Source organism: Monomorium pharaonis, chromosome 3 (assembly GCF_013373865.1).
Source record: "Monomorium pharaonis isolate MP-MQ-018 chromosome 3, ASM1337386v2, whole genome shotgun sequence".
NCBI lineage: Eukaryota > Metazoa > Arthropoda > Insecta > Hymenoptera > Formicidae > Monomorium > Monomorium pharaonis.
In genome coordinates this window covers 1,922,492-1,940,074 of record NC_050469.1, presented here as the reverse complement: position 1 = coordinate 1,940,074, position 17,583 = coordinate 1,922,492, and the positions used below count along the sequence as shown (strand labels likewise).

Sequence of the window (17,583 nt, the reverse complement as noted above, 5' to 3'; positions counted from 1 at the left end):
AAAATCGTCATCAAATTTTTTATATTCAAATGCATTATAGAGCAATATGTAATTTCTTCATTATTTTCAATATATGTACGTGTAATACATTCTTAAATATCGTCAAATGGCACTTTTATTGATCATATTTCGATTGTAATATATTTAACATATACTAAGAAGATATTAATGCAAGTAATGTAGCAATTATATCTCCAAGTCAACAATATAACATAGAATAATACTCTGCAAAGTTAACAGTAATATTGTGGCATTTATCTCTAAATTTAAAAATTATTAATAATGCAAAGATAACAATTTTTGTAGGTCGATATTATCAGGCGTGTAATTAATTATGATTGTTAATTGATTTTTTCGAGAATTTTCTGCACATCTTTAAAATTACAGATATGCCTAATGAAATATCTTGTCGCGTAACGTGCACTGTTATTGTCGTTCATAAAATAAATTAATAAACAAATATTTATAATATAACAAAACATAACAAAACAAATACATCACAAATAATGGCTTGAATTCGATTTTCTAATGTTTTTACGCCATCAGTTTTTATATTTTAAAAAAAGTCTGTTTTAAACTAGTGCTAGATCATATGCAATTTATAATTCATGATTTCCAATTGTTATATGTAATTAATAATATATTTACTATGTGTGAAATTCACTATGTTTTTCGATATATGGAATTTTTTCTTAGAATTTACTTTCAAAATTATGATGATTGGACAACATAGATTTCGAATTTTATTATAATTTAAATAAAATTTAGTAGAATTTAAGTAAAATTTAACCACTCGGAACTTAAATTTATTTTAGTAAAGTTTAATTAAAATTCAATTAAATTTTACTAAAAGTCCGTTAGCGATTCGTGATTTAGTGTTTGTATAACGCAGCTCTATACATAAACTAACTACGAATTGGTTGTAATTCGTGCCCCTTGTTAAAAAATCATTCTGTTGGCAAATCTCATAATAGTAGCGAATCATGCATGATCCAGCGCTGAATTCATACAATTTTACTTAAGACAAGAAGATACGAACGTAAGCGCGAATCTGCAATCTACATAATGGACAGTTCGTAAGAACTGGTGCGCAATGGTTGCACGTTGCCAAATGTCCACAAGGTAAAAAAACGACTGCTAGGTCGTGATCCATACAAACTTTGCATAAACGGGCTTCCTTCAATTTTCTGTTCTCCTCTCGTAAGGACACTGAAAAACGTAAGCAATTTAATTCGAAATACATAATATTCACCCGCAAGAAAAATGGTAGAAGTTACAAATTTTTGTACTAAGTTAATCAAAATTATGTACGAAATTAATCAAAAAAGTGATAAAAGTTACAAAAATCAAAAGAAGTAGTTTTTAAATTTAGAGATTGTTTTAATGTAATACAGCAAAAAAGAACAGGCCTCTATATTACTTCTAAAAATCTAGAAACAAGCAATTTGTGATTAAGTCTATAGCATACAATGCTTTTTATCTACTAGATTGCTAGATGGCTTACATACTTGCTACCTTGTGAGCAATTGTGCTAAAAATTGTATGTCTGCTTGTCATGCTGCTGACTGATCTGCAGGATTTCCTACGATAGAATTTTTTTTGCTATTTTTTCTAAACTAAAAGAAGTTATGATAATTATCATAACTTAAATATTCTCTTGTAGAAAGTTAGTATAAGCTAGTACGAAAGTTCGTCTGAAATCAAGCCAACAACATTGCCAGCAGTGCTACTCAGTAGCAAGGACGCAATTTAATTAATAATCCAACAGAAAAAAGTGCCACAGAGTTTACTTAACTTATATTTAATTTATTGCTGTAAATAATTAGTTTTAAAATACGCGCAATTTTATTCCTCTTTCCAGTAGTTTATTCTTTTCAGTTGCACTGTTGCATTGGTGCAAAAAGTTAAGATCATTGCATGTCATAACCGATCAAATCAACCAATCGCATTGCTCAATTTCTTATAGTAAGGGTTACAGAAATATGCGTGCATTGGCTCTTAGGATCGGTTGTTCCAACTTCTTGATAAACTTATCTACCAGGTAAGCATGTGTCTACCTTCATTTCTTTTCTTAAATAAATAAAGACAAATATATATTTATCTGATAGGTAAGTTTACCAAGAAGTTGGAACAATTGACCTTTAGAACAAAATAAATATTTGTCTTTAACTTTTTGCACCAGTGCAGCAGTGCAACTGAAAAGAAAAACAGACCACGGAATATTTCATATTTTTTACTTGTATCATTTTTTGTGGGTGGACGATATGTGCTTATCTTTTTCCAAGAAATCAGACTGCTACTGACGTAATCTATATTATGTATGTGCATAATGTAAAGAGCATGAAAGTAGCTGTATAGATTCCAAACAAAAAAGGTTACATTTAAAAATTATATGAATAAATCCTGACAATAATAAAATTCACAAAAAATGCATTTTGTGAAAATCATGCATACCGCGATTGTGTATTATAACGATAACCAATTTGTAGAAAAATTACATGAATTCGTAGGTTTCGCAAATCATGATATTTACATCTACTATTAGTAAACCTCAAAACATTTTATACATATATATATATGTGTGTGTGTGTGTATTTTACATATATGTTAAACGTACTTACTAAGATCATCTAATTCTTCATTGTCCATTTTTCTCTTTTCGAAGTTTCTTTCAAATACGTTAGATTGTTGTGTGTTATTTTCATTTGTAGAATTAGCAGTTATTTGCATAGTGACTTGATCAAATAAGTTATTCAATTCCGAAGTTGGTGAGCTAGAAGTGCTCTCTTCAAGCCTAAAAGAAAAAAAAATGCGATTCTCAATAAGACCTACACAATTCGAATATTATCCTAATGGCATGCAACATGCTATGTATTTTTTACGTACATATTATCTTCTTCTGTAACTTGATCATGTAGAACGTCTTGTATGAGTTGTACAACGTCCATGTATGGTTTACCGACTCTCTCCATTCTTTTCTTTAGAGCTCTCTTTACTCTACCTACATGTAATCCAATTTCAAGAGCAGCCTATTTAAAACCATATAAATTAATTTATAATTATGAATTATACAAAATATATTTTCTTAAGTATTTTAAAAGATTTTAATTCTTATATTAATTCAAGACGAAAATCATGTAATGTAAAAGACTTCTAGAAATCCTCAATACATTAACTTGTAAATTCTTTGTATAAATGACTTGTATGAATGTTTGTATAAATGTTAACCATATATGAATTCCTTTGGCGCACATTTCGTCACATGCTCCTCTTTTCGACATGTGTCGGAAAAAAAAGAAAGAAAAAAAACATTAATTGCACAGGCCCACAAAAAAGTGCTGGCATCGAAACCATGCTATTCTTATGTATTTTGACCTGCTAAACACGAATCTAAAGTAAAAAATGGGGGTTGCTAATCATACGAATCATTCTACGAATAATCAGTTACAACTGCCCTGAAAAGTCAGTTGTGCAGAATGATTCGTATGATCAGCGACTCCCGTTTTTGACTTCAGATTCGTGTTTAGCAGGTCAAAATACGTAATAGCATGATCTCGACTCCAGCACAACATACTTTTTTGTGAACTTGTGTTATAAAAAATATAAAACAGTATTAAAATTATCATACCACTTAATAAAAGACACTTTCTAGTTTATTCGTGTTTTTATATTATTTTTTTACCTGTTGTTTAAGAAGTATAAAGACAAAGTGATGTTCCAAATTCAGTGCTTTTCCTCTATATTTTAAATATACAAAGAGTTTAACTCATCTTTTGAAGTCACATTATTTATTATATATTAAAAAAAAAAAAAAAAAAAAACAAGCGAGTACGTTTTTATTGAGCTGTTTTGGACATGTAATTATATGAAGTTTTCATCTTGAATATGAGGAACTATCTTTTAAAAGGATCCTAAAGCCAATCACTAACATTTTTTACTAGAAAATATCTTTGAATTGGCTTTATAGAACTCCAAATTCTTTTATACACAATCGAAATACGTATAAAAATGAAGAGAATAAAGGGCAATTTCGTGTCAATAACAAAAAAATTTAATTTTTATACGTTAAAAACTTAATTTTGTTATTGATATGAAATTACTCTTTAATTTCTTCATAAAACTAATTAAAAATATAGTTAAAATTTAAAAAATGTCAGACGATAAAATAGATGACTTTAGGATTCCCTTAAATTTTTTTAGATGCTTGAAAATCATCTCGGATTTTCAAATCATTGGTAAAGTTTTTTTGCATCATCATATCTTCATCAATATTATTATATTATTTTCATCGACAAATTTTTTAAAAATAATATATATAATTTGATCGTTCTACTTACTTTAGCTGGAGCTGTCTCTAAAAGCTTCTCAACTGCTGCATTTGTTATTGATACACTGGGTTGTAAAACTGTTGACGGAGATGTAACCATAGTGTTCGTGACATTTATTGTTGTATTTGATTCATCAAATTGTGAAACCGTGGGACAAGATGCAACTGAAGTTTCTGTGACATCTGCCATGGATGTTGATGTGTCGGGTTCGCGAGATCGCGAAGTAAAAGATTCAACCGAAATTTCCGTGGCATTATCTTCTTCTGGCACACCAGTGATAATCTGTGTGTATACATATTCAAATTAACCCTCTAATTATAATAATTGGGGTTGAGTGTGATTCACGGCTTCATTTATTTTATAGTTTTACAAGAAATTCATAGCGAGGAAAAACGATTGCATGTTATTATTTACTTTTCTTATCTATTTTGTACATCGTTTATAAATAAGAGTATATAATATCGAGCCTGACTTCATTTTCTTGAAACTCCATCTTACCATTAGAAAATTAAAAAAGTATCATGTATTAAGTATGAATTGTATGCATAATGCAAAATTAGAAGATAATTCGTTATTTATAAGAAAGTTACAGTTACTTTTTTTCACGAATTATAACTTTGTTCCTTTTTTTTCATAAAACTGTAACTTAATTTATTTACATTATTTGATAATTTAACAATTTAATTTCAGAATTGGTAATTAATTACTTCTACAAAATAACCTTTTCAATTCTGATGTAATGTATAAAATGTGTATATATTATGTACATATTATATAATCTATATAAACATATAAATATTATATTATACATTATCTAACTAAATTAATTCATAAAAAAATTTTTTTTTAATAAAATGTACATGATAATTACCGAAAGATCCAAAGGAGTTCTATTACTAATACAATGTTTGACAAAGTCGTGTCCGCGTATAAGAATTACGAAACCACATTTTTCAAACCACCGTGCATGTTCAATCCAAACGTCATCCGTTGGTTGCCATGTTCGTAGTCCTCCGTCACAATAGAAACATCTAACTTGATCCTCGTATCCTGTACCAAATATATAATAAAATTATAACTACTAAATTTCGCAAAAAGCTGTAATAATTTAGAAGATAACTATAATTCTGACCAGAATAATAAAATCCAGCCTCAGCTAACATCTCTGGAGTCTGCTTAAGATCTTTCGGCCATCCTCTGAAGGTCTGTAATCTTTTTTTATATGTTGCGTATTCTGGTTTATATGGTCCTTCATGTTTCTGTATTCCTAATTCTGTCATAGTTTCATTTTGAATAGTCTCCGGCACGATGCTGACTAATTTAAATACCTCTATCAAAATAATAATCTCAATCAATAATCGACATGGTATACAAGATTAATATATTCATTTAGAATAAAGCAAAATTAAATACAGGTATTCCTCTACTTACGACAGGTTACGTTCCAAGACTTCAGTCGTAAAACGAATTAATCGTAAGTCGAATAACAATATAATGTTAAAACTAAAGTTATTGTAAATATATACTTTAAACTGACATATTATTTTATATAAATAAAATATTTAAGCAAAATAATTATTTTATTTCTAAAAACAATTATAGACTTTTATTTAAAAAGTAAAAAAATAATTTTCTTTTTAGAGTATAACTGTTAAAATAATATTTGCTATTATAGCATTAACATTTGGATTAAATACTATTTCAATTTCAATAAATAGTTAAAAAAAACTATATAACACTATTTTTTAGGATTGATCAGAAAGTCTAGAGAAAAAATTCCAGTTTTTATTTGTAAATCGATGTAGTCGTAATTAGAGGAATTACCTACCTGTATTCATTTGAATCTCGAGCATTACTAAATTAATATACCATCTGTTGGGCTGTGTCTCAAATAGAAATCACAATTTGGAAAGTTCAATCTGTGCGACTTATCCGGGTCTTCACTATACTTCCAATTCATTAGGATACCTCTGCAAAATGCGCATTCCACCTGTTATTTGTACAAAGTGTTATGCAAGCATAAAACTTTATTAGATAACATTAGAATCTAATTTGTTGTAGACATTTGAACAATTTATAACAAATCAGTAATGAAGAATCTTGCCCATTTTAAACCCCTTATGTCTAGTAATCACATACCTAAAATATAAAACTGATAAAATAATTAATTTGTTGCTGAAAAAATGCAGCCAGAATCAATAAATCAAATTATAAAAAATTAAGTCATTTAAGGCTTTTCTCACTCATTACTATTATCTCAGATTGTCACATCAGAAGTGAGAAAAGATATGATAAAACTTGAATTTTTTAATAAATTATTTTTTTTTTATATAATAGTTTTATATAAATTATTAATTTAACAGTTGTGAACAGACTGGTTTTTTTACTCCAGGACTATATTTTTTGTAAGGAAAAAAAAATAAACAAAAAGTTCAATTTAATGAATAAAAAATAAACTTATTGCTTATTTCACTTTTTGGTTATTATATTGGCATAGTTTAAATATACATATTCATTAACAAATCAGAAGAAGAGTTGTTGGTACGTTTTACAAGTTGATTTTATCAATTGTAAAATAAACATCCCACTGACTAAACATGTCTCTATATCCAGATACTTATTAATCTAAAAACTTATTAATCTAAAATAGTTTTACACATAAGACTGGACAGGTGTCTAAAAGGAGAAGGTGCCTATTTAAGTTATATATATATATATATATTTTTTTTTTAATACAGTGCAAACATGCTAAAAATGTAACATCAGCTAACGTCAACCATCAGAAAGATTAGTGTAAAAAAACATTCTATATTATTACACTCAAATTATAATATTACAGGAGTAAAATCTATAGACCTAACAGTTTAGATTAATTTTTTAAATTGAAGTGATCAACATTTTTATTGATACAAGAGATCAGTTAGAAAAATGTCTTATTTTGTGATAAATGCTTCATTTTATTGAAAGAGGAATATGTTTACTGTAAAACATAAATAAAGCATAGAATATGAGATTATAAGAAAAATTCACTTTAAATCCAAAATACTTTTTGGGGTGTAACAGATTAAATATTTTTTATACTGTTTGAAATGTATACTGGAAAGTTTCATGAAAAATCTCAGTTACATAAGTTGAAAAAATACGAAGATTCTACTAAACCTTTATCTCATATGCATCAATTTAACACTCGTATTTAATTTAGTGCAATGAGTAAAGTGCTAACAAGAGTAAAGTGCTATTAAAAAAATAGATTCCATTGTTATTAGTATGAAAATGCTTCTTATTTAATGTTATTTCAAAATAAGTAAATGATGAATTGGGTGCTCGTTTAGTTTAGCCACATTGCACTTTGATAGTTATGTATGTTAGTAAATTTTGAACAAACTGTTTGCTTTATAAAAATGTTTTTTGCAGTTTTTAAGAGCACCTAATTAGCACTTAATTTTAATACTAATTTTTTTATGTTGCATGTATTAATTTTTTATATGGTAGGGGGTCAAATGGCTTAACATTAACTCAGCCCTAGTGGGATATCTACTCTTTAATCTTTCATTTTAGCAAAGTTTTGTTATTAAATGCAAAGACTCCAGGATGGGCAAGGTTCTCTACAACACTAATGCAAGATCTACAATGTCACTAGGAGTAAAAAATAAGAAATATGAAATGAGATTTGTCCATTTCGTTTACTCCCAATTTTTAATTGGAGTAAGGAGTAAGAGTAACAACTGGCTAATTAAAAACCGGGAGTAAACGAAATGGGCAAATCTTATTTCTTACTTCTCACTCCTACTCCATTACTCCTGCTAACATTGTAGACCTAAATCAAAACAACTTTTTTACCATGTCTTTGTTTTGGAGATAATAAAATCCTGCTTTAGCTAGCGCCTTTGGATCAATTACATCGGTTTTCGGCCAATTTTCAAACGACAGTAGCCTTTGTTCAAAGGTACCGTATTCTCTGATAAGGGCCATTGATCTCTGTGGTACACTCGGACTGTTTTCACTGCTGGACTGTTCAGGATCTGATAATTGTAGTTGATGTGTTGTTGATTCTGCAGCGGCACTGTCAGCCAGTGCTGGTACCAATGGAACATTACATGTGCTAGTTGGAGCGACGACAAAGGGGCAATTGGGCGATTTCATTCGATGACGGACCATAGCTTGATCACTGTAATTCCAGTCTGATATCTTCACGTCACACATAAAACATTGCACCTCCAGGCTATGTCCGGTGTAGTAGAATCCCGCTTTCGCGAGACGCGCCGGATCAACCGTGGCATTTGCTGGCCACTTGCGAAACGTCCCAAGCCTTGACTTCTCGACGTTCATTCTCGCGGAATCAGATTGTTGCCTGCATTGAATAAGAAACTCGCGGCAAGCTGACTCGCTAACGATATCGTTAAATTTTAATGAACTTAAAGACAGTTTACTAAATTATTGAACACGATTCGAATCGCCTCAATAATGCGAACAGCAAACCTATCCTGAAATTGTCTTAAAACAATTCGCGATATTGTTAACATAAGTTTATATTTATATATGATAAAAGAACTACGCAATGACAACATACGGGTGTAAACTCATGTAGCGAAATAACGTAGGTCGGTTCTAATGCGGATTAGGCCTTCGCACACGAATTAACATACCATTACAGTAAGATTTCGACCAATCATATATTTGATTCAGCCAGGTTTCGACGCGTCGAATTGGGCGACCGTAACCGGAATGACCAGTCTACAATGAGTCGTTGGTCGTTGGTCGTAAGAAATTTAACCAATCACAGTTGATCTTAGAGAAGAATAACCGAACATAATTGGTTAAATTTCTTACGACCAACGACCAACGACTCATTGTAGACTGGGCATAAGACCCGACTATGAATACCGGCCTATAACAGAGATTCGCCAATGTGCCGTCTTGGGGTAAAACCGGATATCGGATATGACGTTTTCGATGGCGGTTTATTTTGATTGTAAATGCAAGAATACAATATATATTTTTTTTTATTTGTAGTTATTAATATTTAATAATCGTGAACAAAATAAATATTTAAACACAATATATTTAAAAAAAAGGTTTAGGCATATTTTATTAATTTTTCCATGTAAGGTTAAGTAATATAAATTGATTATTAAGAAATTATATATTATTATATATAAATACATATTATGTTTATATACACATTATGTATTATAAATATAATTTAAGCATTGTATTTAGACTCGTAGAAAAATATGTGCAACCTCAGGTTTCTCTCTGATTTTATATTCTATTTGGTAGACACGTAGACACTCTGTTTTCTTTTGACAGGTGACAGGTTAGGTCGGCTAGGCTTTCTCTGTCAGTTATATCTATCTTTCTTTCTCATACTTCCGGTTATACTCCAAGCGACGGGAGCCAATCAGAAATCGTTAACGCATTGGCGAATCTCTGGGTCTGTTCGCGTCACATGCCCCAACATGCTCCTATTCACCCCATAGCACTCCAATACGTTGATTCCGATGATGCCAACCTATTAGAATGCGTTGGAGTGAGTAGGAGCATATCGGAGCATGGCGACGCGAACAAACCATCTGTTATAGTTGGTCTGTTCTTTTTCGCTGCACTGCTGCACTGGTGCAACAAGTTAAATGAGAAAAAATATATTTGTCTCACTTTAACTTATTGCACCAGTGCATCAGTGCAGCTAAAAAGAACAGGCCAACTATCTCTAGCAAATTATGCCATTTTGTGTGTGATGGCCTTAAGTCGGTACTCTATGATATATGTGTACTTTGTGGCTTGTCGCAATTAGGAAAGATGGCTGATGATTCGTCGAGACGTGTTTTGACAATTTCGGTCGTGTGAGAGCCCGATGATCGACGAGACGTCACGTTGGGGTGAGAAGCGTAATTTCCGTGGCATTTCTAGCGGTGGTGCTGTCATTATGTAAAATCCGGCCGTGCGTTCTCTCTGCGTGTCTGCCGCTAATCATCCGCTTGTTCCGTGCGTAACTTGTTTAAACATGTTTCAACCTACTCCCAATGTCAGGAAACCTTTTTTCAAGAAACTGATGTCACTTCTATTTTTTAAATAATGAGTAATGAAATCTATCCGTGAGGCGAATTATATTATTGATAAGTAATTGACATAATACACTAGTGCTACCAAAGTGCCAATCTCGGACACAACCTGTTATTTTTTTTTGCTAGAGATAAATTTTTTTTTTTTTATGAGGAACATCGGTCATTTGTGCACGACTCGATATTAGAGCAAGAGTGCATCGAGACGGCATATTTCAATTTCCGAATTAATATTTTGATGCTAAGAAGCATAAATTATTTATTTGAATGTAGATAGAGATACTTATATGTTGTAACAAAATTATAAATGTTCACAAATATTTCTTTAGTGGACATGTTATACAGTAATTTTTATTATTCATACAGATGAAAAATGCAACAGACCCACTGTATTCTCTGACGTAACGTCCTCCATGTGGCTAGGTGGATATAAAATCTGTAAAAAGTTATAGTTCTGTCATGTCGAATTAGAGATTGCAGCATGTGTTTTGCATAGTTTCTACAATCATGGTGTAGTCGAGGGATCATTAAGGCGATAAAATGCCTGCCATGCAAATTAATAATGGGACAGCACTTTGCTAGTCTCAGAGACTTCTTTAGAATGGATGGTGAGAGGCAGCCTACTGAGATATGCGCTAACGCGCTTAGTCACTCATTGCCATTGGAAATGGTGAATCAAGATAGCAATGAAAGTTTGCTTGAAAATGAAACTAATGGCAATGTACCTGTGACAAACCCTAATATACTGCCGAACAGACCAGAATGTAAATTAGAAGAAAATTTGGACAACGATCGTTTAAACTTAGATGTAGACAACCATAATTCTAGATTCGAATCTTTGTACAGTCAACCTGTTGAAGCTCAGGATACAAAGCAAGTTTGTAACAATGGTAATATTACAAGCGAACCATCATTTAGACAGCAGCAAGAAGCATGCTGCAGTAGTTCTGGTGGTAGCAACAGTAGTAGTAGTTCTGAAGATAGTCCTGTAAATCCACCTTTAAGAAGATCTTCTAAAACTTTGTCATTTGGAAAGAGAAAAAGTATGTATCAAATTAATCTCATATGTACATTATATAATTCTGTTTGTTAATGTGTAATGATAACTCAAATTTGTTTGCCTCTATTATAGATAAACAACGTAATAAAGATCAAAGCCCAATATGTAACCACGTTTTATCATCAAAAAAGAAACGTAGCAATTGGGTATTGAAATTTAATTGCGCCAAGAGCAAAAGCTCAAAAAACACTGATATTATTCCCGGCCAAGGGAATGGTAATTCTGATTGCATTTGCACTGGTTATAGAAGAACTGAGGAGCATCCTATGGGTGCGGGCATCGTGTTTAATAGTCGATCTGCTCCGCAAAGTCCTATTCTTGGGCCTTTGCCACCGAGTCCTGTAATTGATTTATCACGGTTTAATCCCGAAGAGTTTCCTATGGAAGTAAGTTTTTATTTTTTGAGATCACTTTAAATAAGTAGAGATAGAATCAGATTGTTAAAAAATGTTGGACAATTTTTTGTGACGTCTGAATAATGTGCGAAAGTGGAGTAAATTTTAAGGAATATTTATACAATAAAATATAAAAATATATACATGATATTACACCTTTTATCCAAACTTTTTTATATTTTTTATTCGACTTGACCTTGTAAAGATAAAAGAGACAGTCAGATGTTGTATAAATATCTTAAAACTTTATTTTTATACATTTGTTACAAAAAAAATTATTAAAAACAAGTTTTCGAATATTTGACCAATTTCTTTAAGAGAAACTTGTAAAGACTCAGTTTTACTAATACACTGAACTTTTTGTTTCTAAAGGATTGTGACGAACGTGCTCGAATGCAACGCGCTCGAGAGATGGAAGAAGGCGTCGAGCCTCCTCCTGGTTATAGGCCTAATTACCCTACAGGAATACAAGTTCATCCTAATGGAATAACAGTGGACAGTTTGGCGGCATTGTTTCAAGCACATGCCGGTATTCAAGTTGCCGCTCTTACAGCCTTATCCCAAATCGATTTTACGTTAATTCCAAATATCGAGAGGCCTGCGCACACACAGGTAAGCTCTTTTGTGATCAATTCAGATTTTTATTTATTTAATTTGATTTGCATAAGAATAATTGGATACTTTAGAAGACCAATTTAACGGGATACATCACAATAAAAAGTTTTTTTATCATTTGTTAAAAATAGCTATAAGCTTTTACAAAAAATATGAATAGATGATAAGGCTTATAGTTATTTTTAACAGATAATGAAAAAGTATATATATTATATATATACATATGTATATATACTTAAAAGATATTAAAAAAATTTTTTTTTAATGTAAAAGTATAAAGATATTGTGTTCGGCATTATAAATTTTTTCATATTCAAAAATTTGGTTTATCAACGACACCGACTCAAGTTGTAATTATCTAAAATCACAAATTCTTGAAAATTTTGAAATTATAGAGAATTTTATTTAAGCTCACGCGTTCTATTTTTATCTATTATATTGGATCGCCATTTTTAATTTTCATAGTAAATTCATAATTAGTGAAATCTTAAAACCCTTAGGAACGAGTCTTTATGTCTTTGCAGATTACGAGATAACACAATAAAAACAGAAAACAGACATTATGAATAAGAAATTATCGTTCATGATGAGCTTTCAATGTACAATGACATAATAGCAGCAAACCAACTATTGCCTCTTATTGCTTTCGTTATTTTATATCAGAAACACATCGAAAGCGATAAGTTTTTTCAAAATTTCTGTTTTCTGTACCTATTGCTTGTTTCTTATTTTCTTAGTATTACGCAAAGGCTTTTTGAAGTGATTAATTGAAAAACATCAAAGTTCGTTACTCTTGTCCACCGTTTTGTACTTTAAAAATCGATAGCAAATTTGTGATTAACAACTCTAAAAATCGCTAGCTAGTATTTGTTAACTTTTAATGGTTTTTCTCAAATAGTTTTTAAATTAAAGTGATGACTATATGTCATCGGCTATTCTTTATTGGTTAAATATACTTCATCTTTCCAAAAAGAATGAAACTTTATTTTGTGAAGCTACTTTAAAAAATAAAGCAAATGGATTAAAAATTATAGATGCCACCCACCTTGTAAAGAAATAATTTCGAGAAAAATGCATTTAAAATTTTAACATGAGAGAATTATTTAACAGAAATTAGTCAAAATTAGTAACTATAGTAAATCTATTCAAGAATAATAAAATAAATTTTTTGTAGCAGCTATAAAATAAATCTTGTGCAGCTGTAGCATCTTCTATTGCATTTGTCTTTTTTGCATTGTATTTTTCCTTCGTGCGTTGCTGCTCTTCAGGAACAATAATTCTATGCTCATCCTCATCTTTAACATATCTTACTACTTTGCTTACAATTACACACATTTTCTGTCCATTTTGTACTTATTTCGTATAGAGCCAAAAGAAAAACGACTGTGTAACAAATGACTATTGATTATCTAACGAATCTTTCCTTTCTTATGACATACATACACGCCTGTAAATAATTAGAAATGAATACAGTAGGTTACAGGGAAAGTTTTTTTGTAGTCTAAACATATAGACTTGAGTGGAATTTTAGTTGGGCTAAAGATTGCAGTAGTGATCAATTAGGTTCGCACCAAGTGTGCATTAAATTTTAGTGCCGTTTATTCATATAATTCAAGAAATACTTCAAATTTAATTAAAATCATTTAGGAACAATCTTTCTAATTCTTTAAAAAATATAAAAAATTTTATTGTAGTGTACTTCTTTAAATAAATAAAAATTCTGTTTTCGAGCTTATATTATGATAGGTCAAAAAATAAAAAAATTTGTAATTAGAATGAGATAGTAACAGAATAATATAATACAGCAAAATCGACTTTTGTCTTAATGAAAACCTCAAAACTGCTTTTCTGTGACTTTTCAAAGAGAGTTCAAATTCTTATTGCCAAAACAACAGATGTAAATCTAAAAAAAAAGATAAAAGATTAAATCTAAAAAGAAGATATAACAGAAAAGCAGTTTTTAGAATTTTATTTTGAGGTCAAAAGCTGTTACTATTAATCTGTTCTGTTTTGTTTTGGAGTTTTTTTAATCCTTATTATATGTATTATAAAAAAATAATTTATACAAGATTAGAGAAAATTTGAAATATTTATTTATTTTGATATATTTGTTTCTTATGATTGCATTGGGTTTGCCCATTGTGAGTTTAATGTAGGATTTGACTAATCCAAGAATACAAACTATGACAAAAATAATTTTATTAGTAGGAAATTTTTATAAAGAATATCAATTTTCTATAAGTTTATTCTATATAATCTTTTATACAAACTTTAATAACCCAATACAAATATGAAAATTTAATTTTATTCTATCTCCCCTTTTTTTCTTTCGTACATTCATATATACATTCATTCCCTTAGATACTGATAAACATTTATAAACAATTTTATACGTGTATATTCACTATATCGTTTTATAATACAGGTAGATTATGTCCATTGTCTCGTACCGGACTTAAGATCGATTACAGCCTGCTCTTTCTATTGGGGTAAAATGGATCGTTACGAAGCAGAACGTTTATTAGAGGGTAAACAAGAAGGTACTTTCTTGCTGCGAGATTCCGCGCAGGAGGAATTCTTATTTTCTGTAAGCTTTCGTAAATATGGACGTTCATTACACGCACGGATTGAACAATGGAATCATAAATTTAGTTTTGATTCGCATGATCCAGGAGTTTACGCTTCCGAAACAGTACGTACATTTTGTTCTTTTATTTTGGAGAACAAAGTTTTTGTTTCTCAATATTATGTATTTTTAGCTGCTAAAAAGAAATAGGATTTAAAAAATTCCATCTTTCATAAATTAAAAAAAAATGACATCAAAGAAGTTATAAACGACTTCGAAGATCTTTATAACATTAGATTATCGATAATATATATTTTTTTATTCTATTAATGCAAAAGTAATTTTTAGCTTTAAAATGCACTTTGGTCCGTTTTATACCATTTTTCGAGAGGCAATAATTTATAATGATTCTTTTTTTATGTAATATACGATCTGGTATAATTTGATCTCTTTTTGTATCAATAATATGAATACTCGTTTTTGAGGGAAAAATAATGTCAAAAGGTTACAAATGACAAATCCTTAAAATTAATCTCAAAATTGTGATCTGATGAGTCAAATTTGAACAAAGGATTCGTGTTCAAGGCAAAATACATTGAAAATAATTGTTTACTGGTGATATAAAAAAAGGTTAAATTTGGTTAAATTGTGTATATTATTACAAGAGAAAAGAACTATCTTCAAATTACTGTATTTTGAATAAATAATAATATCAATAAATCAACATGCATCTTAAAACTAAAAGTCGATAATTTTGCGTGGCATAACAAAATTAAAAAATTTGTTAATGTATTACAATAAAACATCGTTTTTATCTTTTTTTAAATTTAAGAGTAATGGAATTTTTTAAAAAGCATAGGCTTCTGTATAAAAAGGTATCTTGTAAGAAATACCCATTACTGCTTATTGAGAAACAAAACGTTACTCAAAATTTATTCCTCACAATGCAATTTTTTAATAATCGTACAATCATTAATCGATACCGTTCCATTTGCAGGTATGCGGTTTAATTGAACATTACAAGGATCCTTCGTGTTGTATGTTTTTTGAACCCATGCTCACTATCCCGTTGCACCGAAATTTCGCATTTCCATTGCAGCACCTATGCAGAGCAGTAATAACCACGCGAACAACGTACGATGGCATAAACAAGTTGCAATTGCCAAAGACACTTAAGAGTTATCTCAAAGAGTATCACTATAAACAGAGAGTGCGAGTCAGGCGATTAGATACGGAAAATGATTCACACTTGGACTGTAGATCCATATCATGTTTACCGATATGAATCTCTTCGTATTAATATTCGACAGAATTTTATTATATGTTGCATAATTATGTTTCTTTATTCATATTTACAATTGTAGCCGCTGTATCAAATGCGAGCGGTACGTGCATACAATATTGTAATACCAGGAATATCATGACTCCGAAACTACACAGAATATCATTGCAATATTAGCAATAAAAGCATTATATTCGTCTTAAGCGATAATAGATACTGAAAGAGATGGCGTAGTCATTAAAAAAGTGAAAAGAAAAGACTTGTGCGCGATTTCAGCTGCGACAAGTGCCAAATGTTTATTTGGCGAAGACTAGTAATCCTATGTGTAAATACGCCAGGACGGCAATGTTTCGTACACTCGCACAGTGTATTTGCGAAATCGTGTATTATGTAAACTTCAATATCATTGCTATTGTTATTATTACTATTATACTTATTTCTTTATTTTATTCCTAACTCTACATTATATTTTAAACATTTTTAATATGTATAATTTAATCTTAATTAAAGTTACGGGAACAGTTTGTATAGTAATAATTTTTATAGAACGATACCAAAACTTATACCTGAAAGGCGCGATAATTTAGTCTTTTTATTACAAAACTATATCATTGGATTTAATCTTTGTACGTAGCTAAGTTATAAAGAGAAAGAAAAAGAGAAGAAAATCATTGCAAAATCTGGTTCGTATTACTCCTATTGTGCCTATTTATAATGTTAAACATTATTAAATAAAAGCTGTCTGTGTTGATGTTTCTTATTGTCAAATGCAAAAATCTATAATTTTGTGTAAATTCTTTAAATTTTGACATTTGATATGGAGTTTAATATCAGATGCAGATGAATTGAATTTAGAGTAACAATGCAAATCATTGAATATTGAAAAATTTGCAAAATATAATATTATAGAAATTGTTAAAAATATTGGTTAATGGTTATTCGTATAATGAACTTCATATTAAAAAATAAAAATTTAATATTTATTATGTGTATATATTTCATTCGTGTCTCAATTCCTAATGTAGCAATTATATTGCCTACAATATTTTTGCTTAATAAAAATAACTCATTGCATAGTTCGAATAACGTTTTCTTGTGTGGAGAAAATTCTATTTCTTTGAATTTTGAGCCATCTTATGATTTTACATATATTTATTTAACTTATCATAAAAATCAATATTTGAAAAATGGAAGATTAATGTTTTCATGCTTTTATATCAACGTAATGAAAAATAAAAATATTTTAACAGAATTTTGTTAGCTTGTTCGAGATAA

The 17,583-nt window shown here is 29.9% G+C and overlaps 2 protein-coding genes across 3 annotated transcripts; one reads left to right on the top strand and one right to left on the bottom strand.

Annotated features, from left to right (window-relative positions):
* Window positions 1–7: 7 nt before the first annotated feature.
* LOC105829200 (putative inhibitor of apoptosis) lies at window positions 8–8,657 on the bottom strand. The gene is made up of 8 exons (XM_012667887.3): window positions 8,169–8,657; window positions 6,198–6,318; window positions 5,461–5,658; window positions 5,200–5,378; window positions 4,338–4,610; window positions 2,887–3,029; window positions 2,622–2,794; window positions 8–1,209 (listed from the first exon to the last, which is right to left on the bottom strand). The coding sequence occupies exons 1-8, from the start codon at window positions 8,655–8,657 to the stop codon at window positions 1,019–1,021; spliced, it is 1,767 nt and encodes a 588-aa protein (XP_012523341.1). The 3' UTR covers window positions 8–1,018.
* Window positions 8,658–10,091: 1,434 nt separating this feature from the next.
* On the top strand, window positions 10,092–17,541 carry LOC105835650. 2 transcript variants are annotated; one of them, XM_012679116.3, is made up of 6 exons: window positions 10,092–10,207; window positions 10,757–11,433; window positions 11,523–11,836; window positions 12,218–12,457; window positions 14,886–15,152; window positions 16,024–17,541. In XM_012679116.3, the coding sequence occupies exons 2-6, from the start codon at window positions 10,953–10,955 to the stop codon at window positions 16,309–16,311; spliced, it is 1,590 nt and encodes a 529-aa protein (XP_012534570.1). In that variant the 5' UTR covers window positions 10,092–10,207; window positions 10,757–10,952; the 3' UTR covers window positions 16,312–17,541. The 2 variants fall into 2 exon arrangements, with proteins under 2 accessions (XP_012534570.1, XP_012534569.1); XM_012679115.3 differs by having other exon boundaries at window positions 10,098–10,313.
* Window positions 17,542–17,583: the final 42 nt, after the last annotated feature.